Raw genomic sequence first — 23,373 nt, 5'->3', positions numbered from 1 at the left:
TCCCTTAGGCAGCCTACGCACCCATGGCCCGAAGGGCCAAAGAGGCCCGTGAGGAAGCAAAGCCTTTAGCTGGGGGTGTCCCCACGGGCAGCTGGGGGTCGGGAATTTCATATTTGGGGGACTCCTGTGCGACCTGCAAAGAAGCCACTCGGCTCCCCTTGGCTGAGGCAAATAGTGACAGATTCTTTGTACTGTCAGAATCAATCTGCGGAAGATGGAGCCGTTTGCCGGCAGTGCCGGGGCCGAGCGCTCCCACCCTGGCAGCCGGGGGAGGCAGGGGGGCACCTGCCTGAGGGGCTGAGCTCGGGCACCCATCCCGGGTCAGTCCCCTCATGAGCGGGTGTTGCGGTGGCCTTAGGAGAATACGTGCTCCGCGGCTGAACTCACGGCCAATTCCATACAGATTGGAAATCATCATTACACAGACAGCAGGGAATAAAAACATCCCTCTGCCTCACCTGTTCTGTACCAGGGCAATGGGAACAAGTAACGGGAACAGCTCTGAGAGACAGAAAAATAATTACAATCTGTCAAGAACCCGGCTGCTCACAAGCATTATTTCTTATTATAGACCCCCAGGTCACAGACAGGAGATCGGCTGCAGCAGTAATATGTGACATTTAAGAAGGAAGGTTCCGAAGCGGTGAGGAACCTAGTCAAGCTGTAAATGCGGAGCTAACGCAGAAAATGCAGAAAATGCAGGCTGACAGCCCAGCCCCAACGCGGGCTGCTCCTGGGGGAAGGGTGGCCCAAGGGCGAGAGCGCAGCCCCAGCTCGGCCCTGACGAGAGCCACGGGGCCTCTGGGTTGAAGGCAGCTGCTTCAGCCTACTGAAACATCCTTCTCTTTCCTAGATGACCTTTTCACAGCGGCTTTGAGGAAACAGAGCTACCATTAACACTCTCAGAAACCTGTTAAATTATAAATTTACAGCCTTTAGGATTCTACAGTCACTTCCTCAGTACAATTAGCCTAGGTTGGAAAGGTTGCTTTGATTTGACGGTGTGTGAATATTTTACAGTCCTCTTACCAGTTGCTAACACATGCTGGTATCTCCCGTTCTGACACTCATTTCATCCATTTGTTGTATCCCTAAGGTGTGTTCTTGTTTACAACAAGAAGGAAACTGGCCATTGGGGCAATCTGCCTTTAGGAGCCGCCACCAACAGAACAAAATTTTGTACATCTGCCTCTACAGCTCTGCATAAGGCCACTACAGGCCTTCCTTGGCCATGTTCTCCTTTCCCGGGGGAGGTTTATGTGGGGTCTCTGATGAGCTGGGAGTGCAGACGCGGGTGCCGTGCACACCAGCCCCGCGGAAGCCCCCTGGCACACACCAGCAGATGTGGTGGGCCTGGGCCGCGCGGGGCCTCTGGGCTTGTTCTCTGATAAGCGGATCCGTGCCTGGCGTGCAATAACCCATCTGAACACGCTCAGGAGAGATACTGTATTTATCCAGGCCTGGGTGCTCAGTGGACTTTCCCACAAATCAAGCACCCCACCAGCAGGTTTTTGTGCTCCTTTTACACACAAAAATCAGAGGTTAGTGCTTTCCCAAACACACCTATTAGACACTGATTGGTCAGTGATTAACATACACCGATAACATGCTTACACAATGCTTCTGCTACTGCACATGCTCAGGGGAAGGGTCTTAACCTGGGCAGGGGGCTTTTTGACCTGTGGGTGTGTTTTTTAGTATTATAATGAAGGTAGTTCACTGTCAGGACACTCCAAAGTTAGTTTCATTGCTGAGTTAAGTACTTGATTAGTCCCTTTGCCAGGTTGTCAAACAACTCATCCTCAACACAATCCCAGACCTTCTCTTGATGGTCCAGGATGTCCTGCTTATTTTCTAGGGTTCAGAGATCAAAGTCTATCCTCGATGAATTTCTTATCGCTAATCAAAGTCATCTTGACCACGCTTCAAAGTCTCACCTGACCAGGCTTCAAAGCCTTGTGATTGTCCCCATATGTGGGGTAGCTACAGCTACTGGCACAATTGTTAACCCTGGCTACTAGCAAACGTGAAGTGTACGGGATCAGGCTGGCCCCGCAAGCTGGACACCACACGCCCAGGACAGAAGCCCTCACATTTGTGCCGCCGTGGAGCAGATGAGAGGTACAAGGAGACATCCTGCTCCCCCGGATTCAGCAGGAAAATCCTCTTTGAGTTTAGTGAAGCACAGTAACACCCAAACCCTACGAACCGCAGAGGTTTGTGGAAGGTGTGGAGCACCATCCCACGTAGACGCGGCCACCCTTACGTTAACCTCTGCAGCGCGGCCTGGAGCCGTCCCATGCCCCAACAGCCCCGGCCAGGCTCTCCCCTCTCTGCCCTCAGGCCAGCACCCCCAGAACCCCAAATCCAGCAGCGGGATTAGCTACGGCAAGGTTTTCCACCCAGGAATAAGGCTGACCTACAAAGTTTGTCTTACACTTGTATTACATTTGGACAGTGTCTCCAAAAGAGACACAGATCTTCACACTGTGCTTTTATGCTTCTCTATATGCACATTATAATAGCATCAGAGAGGATCCATAACACCTGTGGAACCACAGCACATCTCCAGTTGGGAGGGACCCATACGGATCATCGAGTCTGTGATGATACATATGATACTATCAAACACTTGTACCCCTTGTGCAGGCCTATTACGTGAGATCTTTATGAATAAAGAGTCTGAATTCACAAAAAGGTTGTGCCTATCAGCACTGTGAACTAGTCACAAAAAATTACGTTTAAGCTAGCTAATTTGCATTTATGCTCAAAATTTGATTCTCCAGATAATATTTAAGTGTTTTGTTGTCCATCTGGGCTCTCTATCAGAAGTGAAATGATGGGGTCCCTGACAGGAACCAAGAAAAGGTTCTTGCTAATTTATGCTAGAGTATGCTCAAAAATATTTTTTTTTTCTTCCTTTGCTGTTACGTTATCAGTATAACAACTTCCCGAAAGGTTTTGACTGCTGCAAGCCTTGCAAATTAATGCTATGCAGAGAAAAATGTATTTGTATATCTATGTAGGGGGTGTGTACACAAACATATTAATTTACAAATATAATGAATTTTTTAAAAAAGTTCACTTTATAACAGATTTCCCAGCTAATTAATTCTTCAGGCTAATACTGAGCTTGGTACATTACAAAAATACATGTCCTTATTATTTACAGGAATTCAGGAAGAATAAAATTAAGGGGAAGAACACTTCAGACTTAATGACAACCAAATCTGCTATGCCCGGGAGTACTTTGGAAAATGAGTGATTAAACGAATGATTATCTTTAAAAGCAGCTCTGTGGACCAGGCTTTGACAATGCCAGTCTCAGTTCTGTACCGAGTTATGCTGAATGTGTATTTGGATGATAATGACTGATTTGTTGTTTTTACCTAAGGAAAACCCTACACTGCTGATAAGCTACAGACATGAAACAGCAGTGGCTGCGAGCGTGTCCGGCCCTCATGCACGAGGCGCGCCAGGGAACAGCCCGTTTATGTAGAAGGGTCTCGGTGGGGATTTGTTCTGAACTTGGGGCTCTGCCGGGAGCCCGCCTGCAGTTTTTTTTCTGAGAAAGGTGTGGGGTGGAAGCCCCTGAGGTCTTGGAAGCGCGGGGAGCAGACATGACACAGAATTGCTGCTGCCGTGCACAAATCTACAGGATGTTTACGCACCAGGAAAGCTCTTTGCTACTTCTCACAGATATGAGAACAGCCGTATGAATGACGCTGTACACAGATACCCCGACCACCAAACAGGAACGTGGGCTTCTTGATCACAGAGATCAAGGACAGGATTGTCCCGGGTACTGCCCCTCCTTAACTTGTCCAGGAAGCACAAGGAAAAGTCACTGCTGTAGAAAAAAGATGCTCTACTCAGAAGGAAAATCTCAGCAGGTCTGCTTCGAGTTGTTTTCCTGTGGGAGTTAGCAAAAAGCAGCCCCTTTATAATCTGAGAGCTCTCCATGATGGAAGAGCTTTCCCAGACGGGCCTCAGATCTGCGCTGCGCTGAAGCCATCCGTAAGCACCAGCGACAACGGTACTCCTGCCCGAGGACCTCCGCCTCGTCTCATCTCATCTATAAATTCAGACTGACATTGTCATTTCTATGCATTTCAGTTTGTAACAACCCCTGAAACATTAAAGCAGAAATACTGTGTAACAAGACACCCCATGCTTTTATATAAATTGACAATTATTAACCTGCTGGAAATCACTTTATTATTCCTGAGCCAAATTCTGCTCTTTACCGAGATCAAGAAAATTACACAAGATTTACAGCGCAGTAAAAATGAGCAGCCTTTGAATCCTTTCCTCTACATCTTCCCAGAAATGCTGTTTGCTCAATGGGAGTCTTCCTGATGCCTTGAATTTCCCCTACACAGTTCACTTTAAACAAAGACATTTTGGGTCATCCTGCACAGCACTTGCCAATTAGCATTCTAATAACGTAGCTCATTAGCCTTATCTCTGTACCCCTGTGAAGAAAGCCATTTACAACCCCTTTCAGAATGCATGAATATATATACAGAGAGAAAGCAGCTGATAGAACATTGCAGGAATATTTAAGCTCCAGTAGCTCATCATCTCCCCTGTGGATCGTTTCTGGAAAAACACGCTGCTGACCTTAAAAAAACCCAACCTCTTCTGACAACTAAAGCACGCCAACGAAACAGAACAATTTGATTATGGAATCTATATACAGAGTAATTTAAAGAAAAGTAATTATCTACAAACCAAACAGGTTCAGTGGACAGGTCCAGCCCCGGTGTAGAAGGTGGTGACCCCCCCGAGAGCTCTGTAGGCATTCACCGGGGGAAGTGCCACCCGCCCTCCTGCTCACACATTCCATCCACAGATAAATAAAAAGATCAAATTCTAAACACTTGAAATTGGTATTTCTAATTGCTGCCTACAGTAAGAAATATGTTGTATATTCTTAATTAAAAATGTCAAGGCCGCTTCTAAACAGAATTTATACTGATGTACGAAACAGCAGGGCTGGAGAATCTGCAAACAGAGGGGTTGCTGTCTGAGCTCGTTGGCCACGAAGAGCCTGAGGCTGGTTTGCTGCTGGTCGACATCACTGACAGCTCTGGGGGGAGAGGCACCTCCCCGTGCTCCTGCAGCACGTGCTTCTCTCTATCCTTCTACACTGAAAACATTTAAAGAATCTTCTTTTAATATTTTAAATGTTTTAATTAAGATTGCAATTGCAGTACTATCTTCTATTACCAGTAGGAAACCTTTCCAGTCAGGAAGCAAACTGGATCACCACCCGGGTGTGATCCTTCTTCCTGGAGGGAATATCAATTTGTAAGGGTGAGCGCGGGACCTATTTTGGCTGTTCCAATGTTATCTGTATCAGTCTTCAGTTTAACGTGGGGTAACACCTCATGTGTATTCATCAGGAGGAGTTAGGTTACAAAAGGTATTGTGTGGTAGTGATGGGCAACAACTGCTTTTCCTCAGACGCATGCACTTATGGACTCCTTCAAGGACCCGTCTCCAAGCTCCCCATTTTACACACACACACAAAGTACATTACGTTTGGTAAAACTTTTTAGCTATAAAGGAAATAATTGCATCGATACACCGGAGACCACAACCTGAGGAAACCGGCGGTGGTTGTGTGGCCCCAAAGGCTGAACAATTTTCTAGTTTTACACTTAAGGGAGATCAATGTTTCTTATTAAAAACACACGTTCTTAAAGAAAAAAACATTTACTTGAAATCTAACTTTCTGTTGAGAAGTTCTTTCAACAGACAGTTCAGAAAGCCCTAATTACAATCCAAAGCATTTTTATTTCCCTCCTTTGACTGCATTAAGATTCTTTTTTAGGTCACTAAATGCATAGATCTCATTGATCTTACCACCCAGGAAACACCAGCCCCTTGGGGACAGGCACGAAAGATTTGGACCACTCTCCAAAAACTAGCAGGGCTGAGATGTACAGCTGCACATTTTGAGGAGGAGCGTGCACCATCGAATCTAACCCTGAGCACAGATTACCTCAGCGAGCACCACGTGAGACAAATGATTTCTAAGACTTCCTGAGTGCATCCCTCTGTACCCAGACATCCTGTGTCCGATTGCTTTGAGAAGCAGTAATCTCATCTAGAGCGGCAAATCAATAACCTGCAGCCAAACACCTTAAGATCTGTGAGGGATGTTCAAACTCAGATTTGATAGATGTTCTGCTTAGAAAAAGTATTTGGAAAAAAAAAGAAAAAAAGAAAACTGATGGGATGAAGTACAGCAAGACAATTCCTCCTGTAAAGCAGAAACACATCCTGTGAGAGGTATTAGCTGTAAGAGGTCTGACCAGTCACAGACAGGTTAACAGGTACTGGGACAGCCCCAACAGAACTGAAAAAAGAAGAGGCCTCTGAACAATATTGCAAGTGCTCTGATTTGCCTGTTGGCTGAGTTATGCCGAGCATTATCCACAGGAGTGACTCAATTCTATTCCAGGTGGTTATTTTTTGGAGATTTGAGTATTTTCCCTCATCTTGGGAGAGATAAAGGAGTCCAGCAAGCACTGGTCTTTCTAGGCACAACAGGCTCCCCCAGGCTGGGGTAACAGCAATTTCTCACCAGCTCTCTTGCTGGGTTCCAGTCCCCCATCTAACATTCCCGTATTCTTCAAAATTCTGAAAAAAGGCAACTTCAGATAGTGCTAGGGGGACTGCGGCTACTGTCCCCATCATGTTTACCAGCCAAGCAACTCATGAGTAGCATAAATTAGAAAAAAAGTGAAACTGTGAATTAAAATACTTTTCTGAATGTTATTTTTTCAATCCAAAATGAAAAATATTTTCACCTACTGCATTTAAAATATGTATTTTTTAAAAGCAACATGATCGCCTGCTCTTCATACAAATTTGGCAGTGTATTTCATTACCTGCCTAGTAATTTTTTGTTAAGAGTGACCACCGATCTAAAACCATCAAGTTAGCATTTGTGATTATATCACACTGAAATTCAATACCTAAATTACTAAAGTAAAACAGTGATAAATAATGTTTACATCAAGACTTTGGTAACTTCAGAGTTTTCTCTGTGTTATGATGAGAAGCATTTTAACCGAAGCAAGAGAGACTAACATCCGTGTAAAGGAGGTTACAGGGTGTATATAATCCTATAATAAGCGGGTTTCCAGTTATCAGTCCATCTTACCTGCCAGGAGCTCTGGTTTTGCCTCCTGCAGCGCGCTTCCAAGGGACGGACAGTTCCTCCACCACGCCTGGGTCTGTGGGTGCCGCGCAGCCGTGGGGCCCTGCAGGCGGGAGCTGCTCCTGGGCCTTGCCCGGCTCTGGGCGCGCCCGTGGTTCCCCTGTGGCCAATCGCACTCTGGGATTTCTTCTGGACTTTCCCTCCTTCCCCTGTTTTTCTAGAGGCCCCATCTCCCTTCCCGGCTTCTGTGCCAGCTTCCTGGGCTGGGGCTCTGCGGGACTTGTGCCTCACGGTGACAAGATCTTCCGTTCCCTCTTGCCGCCTCCCCCAGCCCCGAGCGTGCGGATCAGGGATAATGTGTTTTACTCTTTTCCAGGTCGAACTTTTTGCTGGGACAATGTTAAGCTTTTGTCAGCATTCAGGGACAGCAAATTATAAATTATTGTGCCATTTTTCTCATCAGGCCATGGTCTACTGAAAACTCTCCCAAAAATTACAACTTGATTTGTAGAACATAGCTTCACGTTTTTCCCTAAAACTGGGCTCGTGGGATATTCAACCAACCATCGGATGTACCCTGTGTTATGAAGAAACGCCTTGGAACGAACCACTTCATTTTCATTCACATTTATCTTTTCATGAGTTACTCCTCTGGAACTCTTCCTAAAATCTTCTTTCAAGCCAGATTTTTAAATAACTATGAATAACAAATATAAATGCGTGACATATAAAACAGGACACGGTCACTTCTACAGAGAAGCAATTTACTACCTGCTTAGCAGGGAACCAAAATGTATTCAGTTTATCTGAATTAGTATACCGCTCCTTACATAAAGCTGAGAGCTATTTCAAGCAGCAGAGCCAGGACTTCCACTGAAGGTTAGTTCAAGCAGCAGAGCCAGGACTCCGGGGAGGAGCCTGTGGCTGGAGGAGAGGGAGGGGGTTTTTGGCTTTCTTCTTTGTCGGCTTACTTGTAGCTTTTCAAAACACTCAGAGATTTCAGTGGTGCAGACGTCACCTGTGCAGAAATTTCCACGTACCCTAGTTCAGCTTCAGTCAGAAAGGGACAGAAAGATTGCATCTTCCATCGCCAGTAGCAAAATATGAGAGATATTTGGGGGTTTTGAAATGGCAATGTCTCTTTTTCTGTCTTGGTAATCAATGCTGTCTTCCTGTTAATAACAGTAGAAGCAATTGGAGCTTCCTCAGTAAGCTGAAACAAGAAAAGATATAAAAACAAGGATCAAAGAAAAGCATATCTGGGCAAAAATAACACACATGGAATTTCTGTAAGGGCGATATTTATAATTGTATCTTCATTTGAATCATACGACTGATAAAAAAGGATTTGTGTTATATTCTATTGACACTGATGACCAATAGGGAATGTTCCCCTCAATGCCATCCATAACATGGAAATTTCTGCCATCTCTGGAAGCACAAACAGATTGGCAGTTTATCTCCTATTTACATGGGGAAAGGGGGGATTTAACAATATCTAGGCCCCTCTGGCATGATGCTTGGAGAAATACACATTTCTAAATGACATGTTCCTCCCCAAACCATTCTGGTTGCTTAGCCTGGAGGCAGGACAAGCTAACGCAAGAGGTTCAGCCCGGCTGCGAGCATGTCAGAGACCAGAGCCCAGCCAGCAGATTTCCACAGATTTCCAGCAGGGATCAGCTGGAGCAACCCCCAGTGTAGTCAGAGGAATAAGCACAGACTGGGCCTTTACCATGGTTCACTGGAAGTTTCCTTACTTTTAAGCCTGCTGTGTTCTTCTCTTTCCTTGTCCTTCCCTCCAAAGAAGGAAATTCTGTTTGAGAAGTTTTTAGCCTGCTGGTGCCTAGGTTCTACATTTTTTTTTAAAGGCTTTAGAGATTCCCAGTTTTGGGTCATCTGAGGTGCCCAGGAGACCCCCCCAATACTGCTGAAGCATCCTGAGTAGCAAGGGGAAGGCTCTGATGCTTTACAAGAGGAGAAGTCACCAGGGGCTTACCTTCTGCATGTGGCCTGAAGGACTATGACCAAAGAATGAAAGCTAAAGAGAAAAATAAAAACAAAAATAAAAACTGAAAAGGGGAGGGAAGAGAGGAAAAAATGGAAGAGAAGAAAGAGAATAAGAGTTTACAGTGTGTTTAGCTGAGAAATAAGCTGTGGTTACAGACAGAGTGCAACAAAACTCTCAGTTGAAAAGAAATATAAAGTGTGAAGTAGGTTCTGAGGGCTTGGCTCAGCCCGAGCCCCCGCGTCCCTCAGACAGATGAGAGTCATCTCCTGCCCCAGCGGAGTCCAGCCCAGCCGCAGCCAAGGGCTCAGGAAAAATGGGGAGGAAAAAATCAGCTGAATTCTTCTGATACCTCAAAAAAAAACCCCAAAACGAACATTGTTAAGGTTTGGGTTTGGTTTCAGGTGAAAAGTCCAGCTCAGCCCCTGTTGTACCTGAACAAGTTCTCCCATGGCAATTTCGCTAGAAATAGATGGTTTCAGATGAGGGTAATTTTAGGGTAAAATTCAACAGCTATGGCTGGACTGGAGAAAGCTAGATGACATCAGCCACGTGTGTTATTTGCACGTGCAAATGCTGGAGACGGGAGGGAGAAAAGACCCCGGGCTCCTTCCCCAGAGCACATGCTGACCTCCGCCCTCGGCTGTCCGGCGGCTCTCCACCACTCCCTTCCCAGGGCAGACAGACCCCCCAGCCCTGCAGAGTCCTGTGTTTTGGACTTTACTGAAGGATAACAGAAGGAAAGACTCAGTTTAAGCTGGTAACCTTTCCTTCTCAGAGGGACTAATGCCAATGCAAAATGGGTTTCCTGGAGCACTCTCACATTAGCTCACTGCGCTAACAAACACAAACTTTCTATACGATTGTTTTCTTAGCCAAGGTGAAATGAATATATGGTCATGTGCACATACAATAACTTTCATCTGCATTACCTTACCTTTTCCTCTAACTCTTTTATTTGTCTTTTTTGGCCTTCAATTCTTTCTTCTAGCTCTTTAATTCTCTGTCAGATTTCAAATAAAAAAATATTTATTAACCAACCAAATACAGATGTACCCAGAAGATGCATTATTTTTGGAGATATAAATTGTATGTGCTGTGCTTCTTAAAAAAATTGGGTTTTACGCTGTAGATGAGCCCTCTGTGAATGTCACTATGCGCGACAAATCAATGAAAACCAAAATGCCCTGTTTGCAAGGATTATCCAAGGCAAATCCAAATCTGGCCCCAGGACCAGCCATTTCTGGTACAGCTCTATGAGGAGAGGCTGGTGCTCACAAGGTCAGGGACAGTCCCACCCCGGATCTCGCTGTGCCCGTGCAGCAGCGCCTACCTGCTGCGCGTGCTGAATGAGCTCCATCCTTTCTCGCAGGATTTGGGCGTCCCTCTCCCGGAGCTCGCTCATGACCTGCCTCTTCCATTGCTCTACTGCACTCTTCAGTTTCTCTTTCTCCTCTTCTGAAAGAAGTTCGGAAATTTTGGCTCCAGCTTCTTGCTGCAGGGCATCATAGAGCATGGCTTCTAATTCCAGAATTTGCTAATCAAAAACAATATAAGGCTGTCAGCTTGACCTTGTCTCTGTTTGGACGAGGATTTTGTGAGGAACTGAAAACCCTACCCTGGTCAGGCAACGGGAGTGGTGAAGGAGTTGTGTGCTGAGCTTCCCACCCAGGACTGTGCAGAAAACTCAGTCCTGGGGGGAAATACTTCAGGCTGCTTTTATGCTGTGGGGTTCTGAGCTGCACTGGCACTGGGACAGCCCCTTACTCAGCCTAACCTGCCTCTCAAAAAGTATATGGGTGTCAACTACTCCCTTCTGGAGGTGGGGAGATGGCTATGGGGAGAAAAGGCAGAAAAAAAGGAAAAGGGAAAAAGAGGTTCATAAATGGCTCCTTTTGTGAGTTACATGTTTTTTAAATTCAGTGTTCAGTCTCTCAGTTCACCTTTCCCAGCTATTGGCAGCAGCAGCAGAGGATAGGGCACCAGTCCATCCTCCTGCCAGAGAGGAACAACTCCCTGCTGCGTGCTTACAGCATTTTGTACCAATGAGCTTAAAGTGCCCCATGTGATGGCGTTTCCAGCACCTCCTCTGGCAGAGCTGCCAGCTCCAAGAGGCTTTATGCTCAGAAAAAACACATGTGGTAGCTGGGCTCTGTTCCTGCAAGTCTCAGGCTGCAAAGCCTTTACTGCATCAGAAAATGTCTCTCACACACAGGCGGGTGCACCCTCTGGGTTTACTGAGAAGTAGAAGTGTGTAGGAAGTGGACTGGCAATGCTTCTGCAGGGCCACCGAGCCCAGGACCTTCCTAGGGCAGGTGACCTTGCCGGACAGTCCTTCTGCTTCAACGTCCAAGATAAATGCTATTCCTCATGCAAGCCAGAAGTAAGCCAAAAGCTTTTTTCAGCAAGTTTGATACAGAGCAAGAGACAAAGCAGCAACTGACAGCACCTTTGCACACCCTCTCCAAAGCTGGTGGCATCTGGCAGAGCTCTCCATGGCCTCAGGAGAATGTGGCTGCACTAGTGCAGCTTGAACCTCTAGACCTCTGTTTGAAAAAGCCACAGATGCCTGTCGTGATAATCCAGCGCAATTCAACAAGTTTTTACACCTGAGGCTCCTGGTGGTGTTTTCTTACAACAGTTTAGCAGAGCCAGGAGAGAAGAATGCAAGCACTCACAAGACTAACACCATGGCAGGAGTTACGGATAGTGATGGTAACTGAAAGACAGTAACTGTGGTGTCTCTGCAGGGAAGATCAGATCGGATCTCAGAAGAAAATTCTGCTTTCCCTTTTAAAAATAATGCCAATGTCCTTGCTAACTGTAACTGTCCTAACAAAATGCTGTTATTTGAAACACGGATTTCTGTTGGGCCCCAAACCTCAGTCATACAACTGCTATCCCTCTCCAATTATATTGGCTTGTGAAGAAAGAAGAGTGTGGGGAAATTCACCGTCTCCAGAGCAGCAGCGGTGTCAGGAGTCTCTGTGCGAGCCAAGTGCTTCTCGGAGCAAAATCCCCCGCCAGCAACCAAAGGGAGTGAAAACCGTGCAAAAAGCTCAGTGGTTACAGCTGTTAATCTTGTTGGCTGCAGTTAGCGGGGAAGATTAGCAGCTCCTCATCTCAAGGGCACAAAGGAAACATGGACACGAAACAAATTATACAAAGCAAAAAAGCTGTTGCCACTTGCATTTTGGGGCAGAACGAAACTTTCTTGCTGTTTTCAGGTTGCATTTGTGCCCAGGAGTAAAGCCCACCGCTTTGCCTGGGGACACTCACATGATGCCTTTAAATACAGGAAAATGCAATTAACAGCATTTAATTGCAATTAACATTGCAATTAAATGCAATTAACAGCATTTAATTTAACCTCAGCGACTCCTGCATGGGCCACAACGCAGTTTGCAACGCTGTTCCCTCTCCGCAAGCGGCAGAGCCAAGGAGCAGGGAGTTTTTGCTGGATCCTGCAGTAAATCTGGGACCCTGGAGCTGACTGTGCATGGAGGGAGAGCGAGCGGCCGTGAGACGCAGGGCTGCCGAGTAAACCGGCGCTGCTGGCCACGGCTCCGCGGCCGAGCCCTCCTGCCAACACCAGCACACTACCAGGAGTTTCAAGTGATGCTGTATGATTTTTCCCACTCTGCTGCTGTTGCACGTTTCTGCATGCTCAGATTTATGGATGTGTGTCAGAACTCGCCCAGGACACAGGGGGATCACCTCCCTCAGGGCTTATCTTTGAAGACGAGTCCTACAGGCTCAGCCTTTGGCTGCACCAAACCACTTCTCAGAACAGCTCGAGGCTGCGGGAGATAATCTGGCTTCAGGGCTGAGACAGCAGGCAAGAGGGGCTTGTGTACCTCCAGGGGTTTCCACTGTGCATAGGCGTTGGTTCCAGATACAGCTCAGCATCTGGCAAAACTGGTCTTAAGAATCATCCTTGCAGGAACAGAAAGTGTGCTGAGTAAAAGCTCCCCCAAATGGTTTGAGATACAAATAGATAACAGGTATCCAGAAAAAGAGGCAGAAATACTCATTGCTTCTCAGAAAGTGTAACTGTGCTCAAGATTTAAATGGAACTGAAAGAATTAAATAAGTTGATATGAAAAATTATGCATTTATGTCTTTCATGAGTACGTATTGAACTTCTCTCTAACTGAAGGAAACAAGACAACTGATGACTGATGAGATGGTTGAAATGGCTTAGGATCAGCTAGTGATGAACCTGACCTAAAAGCAGCTTTGTTTCAAATTCATAGAATCACCCAATGCCTCCAGCTGTTTTGGTTACAGAGGCTGTAATCTAAGATCTAAGGAAATGTCTAGGCTAGAATCTCTATTTTGGAAGGAAAAGAGAAGTTAGTAATTTTCTTATTTATTTCTTCTTATTTATTTCTTTGTTTACTGAAACCTCTGCTAAATTAAAACTTGTGTTTAATAAGTAAACATTCAGGTCCTGATCCTGCAAGGACCACCCAAACACAAGGAACTCTGTCTTAAGGAACTCATTATCAGTGCAGGGCATAGATGAGTTGGTTAAAATTCAGCCTCGTTAGTCCTCGGTCACGCCACGAGCAGTGCAGTCTGAAGCAGGGGGCTTTTCTATAGAGGACAGACCACACGTATTACACAAGAAAGTTAATCAAGATGTCACAATTCAGTCAGGACTGATTCTCCTCACCTTGTGAGCCTGGTCCAAGGACTGTTTCCTGAAGTCGAGCTCATCATCCAGGTAGCCCTTCTGCTTGCTGAACAGCTCCTGGGGACACAAGGCAGAGGTGTCAGCACAGCCGCCGAGGCCGCAGCGCGAGGGCTCTCCCCGCCGCCGCTTCGATCCCCCCGTCCCTGAGTACCTTTTCATTCTCAAGGTCCAGCATCTTCTGCTGCAGCGCAGACTCCGTCACTTCGATCTGCTGTAGCCACTGTGCACAGAAACGGAGAGCAGGTGCTTCAGCCCAGAGAGCCGAGGCAGCATGACTGCGCGCTCCGCTCTCCCTGGGACTCCAGGGTGTGCCAGCACACACTGCAAGTACTGAGTTAAATTCACTACGTATCTGGGGAAAAATTAATTACATTTTTTCTTTTATATATACTGGTGATGGAAAAAAGCTTTATTTCAAAGCCTAGCCATTTACCTTCTAACCGCTTTGCCAATTAAGTAACACTTGAAAATAAGCAATGTCTGTCTCTATTGCCTGAACGTCACCTTTATTTTGATGAAAACTAGCCTAAGTGTACTTCCACATAAAGAACCATGGCGTTTTGTGATGCAGCCGTCATTCACATCACCGGTGCCCTCAAGTGGGCTGTTCTGAGGGGGTCAGATGCTTTCACCACAGGCGTTTACCGAGGAGTGATGCAGTTGTTATTACCTTTTCAGCCAACGTGAGGACTGTCCTTGCTTGTATAACAACTACTTGCTCTTCATTGGTCAGATTCTGCACCAAAAGCAGAACAGAATTACAACAAATCCCAGTGTCTTGTTATTAATCCACTACTGGGGCCACTGCTGTATTGAATAAATACGAAATTAAATATGTTCGAGGAACAATGAACTAAGGCAAAGAAAATCAGTATTGTAATGCAACATTGTTGTAAAAACAGTTGTAACTATTCATGCTGAATTCTTATCATACGTATAGTTAATTTTTCTAAAATTCCCACATTTACTAGAAAAAAGGTGACACTGGACCTATTTTTACCCCACAAGGAATAAACACACAGTTACACAAGACAAGATCAAGCTTAGCACGATGTGCCATTGAGAAAAGAGATGCGGTCTTAAGTCCTTCAGTTCATTACCTGCACGGTAGGTTAATACACAGTCCTGATTTTGCACGGCCAAGTCATGATTTTGGAAAACATTTAAGACGTTAGCTATTCAATCCATGTTTTGTTGCTTTTTTAAAAAACTGAGGTACTGAAGCTATGTTTTGCATTTCACCCCAAACTTTGCTCTTCCTCTGACCACATCGGGAGCAGGAGAGGTGAATCCTCCTAGGCTGGGCCCTGCACCTGCTCGGGTGCAGAGACCCAGCAGCCCTGTTCCCGCAGGGCCACTACGGTGAACTCCGGTTTACCGCGTGTGGCTGGGCACAGCGAACGTGCTGGCCGGCCGGGATGGGAGCAGGCTTTTCCCAAGGACCCTGAAAATTATCTCTTCCATAACAGTAAGTAATTTTTTTTAAAACAAATTACGTTACATTAAAAATGCAACTGTCCACACAGCATACGAACGGTGTTTTTTGCTGTTGGGAGACCTGTCCCCTGCCCCGACCCCACTGCCTGTGAGGCAGAGGAGGTCAGCTGTGTGCCTCAGCCCCGCTCTGTGCCTCTCCCCAGCGGCCCCGTAGTCCACAGGGGATGTACCGCACCCCCCCGACCTTCTGCTCTGCTCCTGGAGGGCTCTCTCAAGGCTTTGCCTTACTCAAAGCAGTATTTAACTCAGCGGGAAGCAGCTAGAAGCTGCCAGGGGGGGCTTTACGGAAACCCAAGTGGGAAAATGCACAGAAAAGGATGGAATCCTTAAGAGATGGGTTGACATAGTGCTGAGGGATCTGGTGGAGTTGAGAACAGTCAGTGTGAGGTTAATGGTTGGACTGGATGATCTTCAAGGTCTTTTCCAACCTTTATTCTGTGAATCTGTGAATCACTTGCACACAGGCAGGACATGGGTTCACTTTCCCAGACTCCCTCACAGCCAGACATGACAAAGTGCAGCCACGGGGCAGGGTCTGCCATTGGTGGCTGAGTCTGTGATGTTAAACACGCAAAAACAGGGGGAAAAAAAAGGTGGTAACAACGGTCTACTGTTAGCTCAAAGCTATCTGAGTTGGGAACTGGGAACTTCCCTTGTGTCATATCTGGAAGTTAGTTGTTTTATGTAATAGGGAAAACAAATCAGAAGGAAATAACATTACAGACTAGGGATCATTAATATCAATAAAGAAGCCAAGAGGAAATGAAAGGGAATAGAAAATGTGAGAAAAGATCACTTTTTCTGTTCCTGTTCGTGTCCAAGTTGCCTGTTCAGGACACTGTTCCAAATCACTCTGCATGTAACTAACCTGACATTAATAATTCCACTGAAGACATTACTACAGGGATTAATAGATCGATGGGCATTATCTCTTGACACATTAGCAGGGTCAGTCTTAGCTCATCAGTGATTAAACTTGTACGCATTTTTTTTTAATCTTTGCACACACAAGGTTTTAGGATTCTTCCTATTTCTGTCAGTGTGAATATCATTAACTGCAGCAGTGGTGAAGACTATTAGTTGCTCCATTGTGTTTCAGGTCCTCCACTAACTCCTGACTTGAGCAGGTATCAGAGATCGGGGACAGTGGAGACACGATGACCCAACTGGTCTAACTGGAGAGGCGGACGAGAGGCGGCTGCAGGCTGCCCCCGTGGCCCTGAGGACAGTGTTCAGGCTGGTATCTGAACGGTCCAGGGGCACAGGGAGAGCTGGGGCAGCTCGGGGGATGGGGGGGACCCTTCTGCAGAGCCGGTGTCGGCAGGGGGGTCTCCCAGGGAGGAGCCCCGCAGTGACCAAGGGCTCTGTGACAGCCTGGGCTAGAGAGGGGCTCTTCTCCCTCTGCCCCTCACAGCACGGGGGCTCTGGGGCTCTGCTGACAGGGGAGAGGACAGGAAAAAGAGACAGTATCTCTTCTATATACATAACTATATGTATAATGATTCAATTCCATTTGCTAAAGGAGAAATACTTTCAAATTTCTTATTATTTGTTTCTTCTTTTCACACTGCTGTTGGAACTTTCTGTTTAATACCCTGGTTGCTACCGAAGGTTTATGGATTATTAGACGAAATTAAAGTACACGGCTGCTAAAACGCAAAAGCAAAGCAAATGCAGAGTAAGCAAATAAAGAAACCATGTGGGAACAGCGGCCAGAAGAAAACAAACACCAAAGTTTCAAAATATTTTCCAAATCATTGAAAAATGAAAAGCAATTTGTGACACCAAGCCCCTGCATGGCTCTGATCAGACGGCTATTAACAGAACCTTAAAAAGCCAGAAAATGCTCAGCTGGGAGCCCAGTGCTCTGACCACAGGGAGGACAGGCTGTGCAGTAGCAAACCAAGAAGGCTTTGCTAACTTAACGTGAGGACAAATATTTACCAAAGCATGCACAATTTATTAAAGGAACATACACTTACGGCGTTATCCCCTAAAATGTCCAATTTTTTCATCAGCTCTGCTACTACTATGTCCTAACAAGAGAGAAATGGAAAACCAGGAGTCAGAACAGAGCGTCTGATTTTATTTAGGGAAAGGAAAATAGGAAACGAGAATCCCTTACTGTTACACCTTCTGCCTCGCAGTAGACTTGGAGAGGGCTCTTCCCCTCTGTAAAAGGACCGTGGTGGAAGTTGATGGCAGGCGATCGTCTCTCTCTCTCCTGAAATAACAACAACCGTTTGGTGAGCCACGACCTACGTCACAAATCACAGCTTCGCCAAGAACTGGGTAGGGGTAGCTGTGGTCTGAAAAAGGCCAGCGCTAACCGACCGCGCTGCAAAGCAATGCTGTGGCTGAGGGGCTTTGCTCTGCGTGCAGAGAGCACAGGAACCCTGCCTGCCACACCCTGCGGCCAGTCACACCGACAGCCGGGGGCAAGAGCCGTTTCTCTGGCCAGACCTCGTGCTTTTGTGAGGGCACTTGGGGCTGAGAGGGAAGACCTCCTCCTCCCCACAAAGCAGGGTCGACTTATTTATTAACAGTGCTAATATTTTCCCACCACGCTTCTTCACTGGGCAGCGGTCATGACCACTTACCTATTATTTTGACTACATATTTGAACAAAACTATACACTTATACCTAGTGTAAATAAATAGCATTCAAATTCTTCTTGTAAGTGGCTGCTTTGTCAATCTCCCTTCGGAGAATTTAGAAAACAGTTTCCAAGAGCTTATAGATTCTGTTTCTACAGGTAACGATACAGAAAACAGAAGGCTGAGTGGAGTAAACAGAGCAGTCTAGGCCACGTGATTCCTTCTCTGCTGGTTTAGCAAGAGGTGAAACGCCGCAGTGATTTTTGGCAATGAAAAAAGAGTTCCTTTTTCTTTTTCTTTCCCATGTATGATCTGTTCTGGCTTTATCGCCTTGCATTTTCAGGACAGATGGAGTATAGTAAAATGTGTATCTACATCATAAGCTGATCTGGATCTTACAATTACCCAAGTAGTGAGAGTGCCAGAACAACCTATCGAGAATACCGGTATTGATCCCTGGGTGCTTGTTTGGGGTTTTTTTCCCTCTTTTACTAGCACTTTGTACCAAACTCTTTGGTCTCATTCAGTGCAATGCAGCTCTCTAGAGTAAAGTTCCCAAGGCTGCGGTGCCCCAGCCATGGCTTGTGCCACCCAGCGCAGGCGGGCAGGACCCCGGCTGCAACACGTGCTCACTTCAAGCTCCAAGATCCTGAACTCCAGGAGCTCGTTTTGATCCTTAACGTCCTGGACGTCGTGTTTTAAGCGAGCTTCCTCCGCTTCCATTTGTTTTATCTGGAAAACAAAGCAACGTGTGTCAGCACCCTTTGCAGAGTGCCACTTGAGACCCGTCATGCTCCAACCCTGCTGGGGGAAGGTCGGGCTCAGTGTGAGCGCCCAGGGCCTGAGCCCAGCCCCTGGGCCAGCATGAGTGGGGGCCACAGCAGCAGCGCTGGGGGCACGTGGGGCTCCTCCCCACAGCCACGTCCTCACACCGGGACATCGTATGGGGCAAGAGGGAACGCCAGGAAACCACTTTTTCTGGCAGGGCTGTAAGGATCTTGTTATTATAAGCCAATTATTTCCAGTAGAGCTTTATGATACAGACGAAAATATTGCACCTCCTGCAGTCCTTAGCTACAAATATTATTTGAATAATATGAATAGAAACATTGAACACCTTTTCTACCAGTTCTTGATTTCTTCTGTACAATGCTTGCTTCTCCTCAATCCACTTCATGTCCTTGAAAGAGAAAAGACCAATACTGTAGGTGAAGCTGGCAACATTTAGCATGAACATAGTAGCAAATATTTCATTAAATCACACATCCAGAGGGACAGAATAATATTGCATATGAAATTGTAATTCCATTATTTCCAACAATACGAAAGCTCACCCTTTCTGTCTTATTTTAACAGCCTGTGGTATACAAATGGAATAGAAACACTCCAATGATTAAAAAAACGCTTTCAGATAAAAGATTTGTTTGCATTAAAAGGGATATTTCTAGCTATGCAGTTACTATAAAATTTCAATTATACTGAATACAAGTTACATGTTTCTGAACACTAGGCAAAATAAACCTTATTCTGAAACTAATTTCTTAGTCTGGTGGATATATAAAACCACAGAACCCAGAACCCTGTTTATCAGTAAGGTTAACAATAAGATGAGGTTAAGCTGGAAAGGTAAGGAGCCAGTGATTGAGTATTATTTTAAATTTCTCGAAAAACATTTTGTTTCTGGGGTATTTTGGGTTTTTGTTTGTTTGTTTGGGTTTTTTGGCTGGAAAAGTAAGACACAAACACAAGCTAGACACAGCCTGGGAACATGTCTTGTACTTCCAGCTGGGGGTTGGATATTTGCAGTCCGTGACATTTCATTCTCTGTGCCTTTCTTTATCACCTTCGGATTCCCGTGTGCGAGCTGGTTTTAAACTCTGTACTCTCCCAATTTAAGGTGCATTTTCCTTTTAACGTTTTCCTGCACCGTGCTACTTTATGTCCGTCTCCGGGCTGCCTGAGCTGCTGCCAGGACGGACTCGCTCACCCGAGCCGCGCGGTGGGCTCGGGGTGCTTGGCTCGAGCTGCCCCCTGCTGCCGGGACATCCCTGATCTCAGTGGCACGGACGTGGGCGCAGGGTCCTCCCACACCCGCGGGACCGCACGACTGCGCTGGCAGCATTCAGAGCCACCCAAGCAGGAACTCCCAACCCCATCAGGCCTTTTCTGTTTGGGGAACATTACGAGGGAGAATTCTCTGACACTGGCTAGGCAAGGACATAGAAAAATGGCAAATATTTGGACTCAGCACTGCAGCCCAAAGGGATCCAATGGCATGCAGCAGCCAAGAGTACAGCATGGTCTGTGCCAGGCGCTGAATGTCACCCACCAAAAGCTGCAGTGGCACCCAAACCTGCCCAGACCTCGAGCGGGGCTGGCTTTGCAGAGTGGAATCTCAAGGTCAGGCCAAGGTGACAGACTACGGAGCCAGCCTTGAATAAGCCAGTCATGTGCAGGCAGACACCTTGCAGTGAATTCAGGAATTAAAATTACCAGGTGTGAGCCTTAACACATCAAGGCAAAAATAAGACACCTTAATAATGCCTGATGGCATGAAAACGGCAGAGCTCAATAGGTGTTTGGGTGAATGTGATGTGCTTCATCTTTATCATTTAGACTAAATTTCCTAGAGTGCAGTTTCATAGATTATTCAATTGTATTTCAAATAAATCCTTTTTGAAAGAATGACTGAGATGATTTGACAAGCGATGAACAGGCTGCATGGTGAACTACACAAACAGCTGAACCGGACACTTCAAATAGCCCTAATACACAAATTCACTCTGAGTTTAAGGAAAGCATTCACAGCAAATTTTTTCACGTGATGAGAACCACTTTGGTTTTGCTGAAAATACACAGCCTGTGTGTGCACTTCCTCCTTCCCTTGAAATGTTTAACCACTTTCTAATTTAACACCTGCTTTTTCTCCTTTTAAGAATCTTGTGGTGCTACAAGGAAAGCTGCTGGCAAGGAAAGCTTACTTGTACATTTGCTAAACAAACATTTCATTAGGAAATAAATACTCTTCCTTTATTTTACCTTCTCAATTTTCTCCTAAGCATCACAGATACTAGTAGTCTATGAGGTTTTAAAGTAGACCGACTTCTTGCCAAACACAATTGTTTTACCATAATACTCTTTCATAATACTTTCTCTTTACCATAATACTATATAAATCTTCAAAGGGATAAGGGAACTGACCTGTTATTCACGGATTTAATTTTCAGGAGATGCATAATAAAACAACAAAGAGCAATTTTAAGCTGGGGGCAGTGAAGGGATAGAGGAGGCCCGGTGGGCATGGCTGTCAGCTGGGTGCCAAACAGAGCCTGTGCTTTGGGACTCCGGGCAGAGACAAGGAGCACAGGAACACATTTCCTCTCCGGCCACACAGAGAAATTCTTGGTGTGCTCTAGGTCTGTGGCACCCACTTTGCCTTCAGGTAGCGAGTTCAGGGACTCCTTTCCCAGGTGACTTGTGCTCTCCCTTACTGTGAGACGTCCCGCATGCTGGAGCAATTTAGGGGGTGCTTATTGTAGGGGCCAGCACAGGAGCGCTGATGGGACTCAGGGCGCTGGGGACTGGTGTTTCAGTTACTGCCACATGTAAATATGGAGAGTGGGGTTTTCAAAAGCCCTTGTATGCCTGACTCTCCTTGCAACGCACTAGACCACATGTATTAAGGGCTTTCTTTTCAATTAATTAACGTGCTTATTGAAATAGTACTCAGCAGGTTCCATTGAAGCCTGAATCAGGGGTGCAGTGGTGATGGGGGTTGTGCGGGGTAGGTGACGGCAGCGCATATGGACAAGGACAGTAATTGCTTCCCTAGCACGTCTGCTTTGTATGAAATGAAACAGCTACTGAAAAGTGGCATCGGGGTTATTCTATACATACATCAACACTCACGAGCACCTGCAGCATTATACAGCAACACGACCAGGCACATCTCCGGAGCCCCCTCCCACCCCCACACGAAGGCCGATGCGTTACCTGCCCCTGCTCAGCCAGGGCCTTCTCCAGGTCTGCTATCTGAGCCTGAGAGCGGTGTATTTCTGCTTGGAGCTGCTCACGTGTCTGTGGGATAGGAGGGAAAAAGAAAAAAGTAATAAATCAAACCTCCTCTAAAAGACAAAAGCTAACACAGGTATAGAAAAGACTTAGAACATCAAATACTTTTAACAAATAATTTTTAAAGTTCTTTGGCAGAATAAATTTGCAGCTAAGCACGTAACATTAGTCATTAATCATAAAAAGAAGTCTGTGAGACTTAAGTCAAGATTAATGTAAACAGCATCCCATGAGGTAGACAGCAGGACAGCAAACCAGACATGGCTTCTTACAGCTGGCGATGACAGTCTGCAGTGCACAGCCTTCCCTCTCCTAGAGCAAGTGTTTAAAAAAGCCAGTGTAAGGCCAAGATTCATTTCTCCAGGAAGACAAATGAAAATGACTATGCCACAATTCTGAGCACACCTGATTCCTTTAAATTTTTGATGAGTTAAAAAGCTCAGAACAGACCCTACATATGTAACGTTACTGGCAAACTGTTCCTCCTTACACATTCAGCACCCTATCTACGGTCTTACTGGATCGTGTGTAATTTTTTACTATACTTGTAGCTTCATGTGTATTTAAATATACACCACCTTCCTACACATGTTTTCTGGAGAATAAATGTAATTATTATTAGCTGTTTTATTCATTAAATATCATTTTATAGAACATTTTCTTTCCTCAAACCATTTATCTACTCTTTATCTTGTTCTTTACAGTGAAAATGATCTTATTTGTTTGCATTACCTGCAATGTTCTCTCTTTTTGTCTCACTACGACAAAAGTAAAATCCAGTAACTTTTCAAGTTGGGCATGTCTTCTTTCATTACAGTTTTCTTTACACGTGCAATTCCTAACGCTTCGGAGCAGAGCACATGCTCCTGGGGATGTTAGCTTTCCTGCATTCGGGGCATCCAGAGAGAGTGAGATGGTCTGTGATTCTCAAATGGGGAGGTCTCTGGGAGACAAAGGCTGCTGCTAAATCTGGGTGGCCGAGCGGTACTCGCCAGTGGAGACGGTGGTGAAATCAGCAGTTAACTCTTTGAATTATTCAGTGGAAGAAAACCAGACTAGTTATATAGCTAGGAAAGCCAAAATATTACTGTAAAGATGGAATTCAGCTAGAGGCATCTGGCTGTTCGTTTATGTCTGGCTGGGGCCAGGGAGCTGCTGGCGGCTGGGACAGTCCCAGCTCGGTGGTAGGTGGTGCCGGAGGCACCACTGATGTGGCACTGGGTGATGTGGGGGTCTCCCAGCACTCTCACCCTCTCCTCCAACGACTGAGTGTTCCTGGATAACACGTTCACACAGCAGCACAGAGACAAATGAAGACTTTGCAGT

The 23,373-nt window shown here is 45.9% G+C and overlaps 1 protein-coding gene across 27 annotated transcripts in view; it reads right to left on the bottom strand.

Annotated features, from left to right (window-relative positions):
- Positions 1–23,373, bottom strand: part of JAKMIP3 (Janus kinase and microtubule interacting protein 3) — a 94,904-nt gene that overhangs the window by 7,947 nt on the left and 63,584 nt on the right. For 8 of the 27 annotated variants that reach the window (XM_074875573.1, XM_074875572.1, XM_074875576.1 and 5 more), the window contains 12 exons: positions 21,970–22,053; positions 19,094–19,156; positions 18,610–18,708; positions 17,504–17,602; positions 17,355–17,414; positions 14,552–14,617; positions 14,033–14,101; positions 13,861–13,938; positions 10,516–10,719; positions 10,120–10,185; positions 9,174–9,215; positions 7,178–8,387 (listed from right to left, as the gene is read on the bottom strand). In XM_074875573.1, the coding sequence (XP_074731674.1) occupies positions 8,142–8,387; positions 9,174–9,215; positions 10,120–10,185; positions 10,516–10,719; positions 13,861–13,938; positions 14,033–14,101; positions 14,552–14,617; positions 17,355–17,414; positions 17,504–17,602; positions 18,610–18,708; positions 19,094–19,156; positions 21,970–22,053 (1,176 nt within the window). In that variant the 3' untranslated portion in view covers positions 7,178–8,141. Of the gene's footprint in view, positions 1–7,177; positions 8,388–9,173; positions 9,247–10,119; positions 10,186–10,515; positions 10,720–13,701; positions 13,782–13,860; positions 13,939–14,032; positions 14,102–14,551; positions 14,689–17,086; positions 17,415–17,503; positions 17,603–18,609; positions 18,709–19,093; positions 19,157–21,969; positions 22,054–23,373 lie in introns of those variants that run through there. The other 19 variants (XM_074875586.1, XM_074875587.1, XM_074875591.1 and 16 more) reach the window with 13 other exon arrangements.

The sequence above is a fragment of the Strix uralensis genome, chromosome 7 (genome assembly GCF_047716275.1).
Source record: "Strix uralensis isolate ZFMK-TIS-50842 chromosome 7, bStrUra1, whole genome shotgun sequence".
In the NCBI taxonomy this organism is placed as follows: domain Eukaryota; kingdom Metazoa; phylum Chordata; class Aves; order Strigiformes; family Strigidae; genus Strix; species Strix uralensis.
The sequence above is the reverse complement of the archived record's forward strand: the minus strand, read 5'-3'. Positions and strand labels throughout refer to the sequence as shown.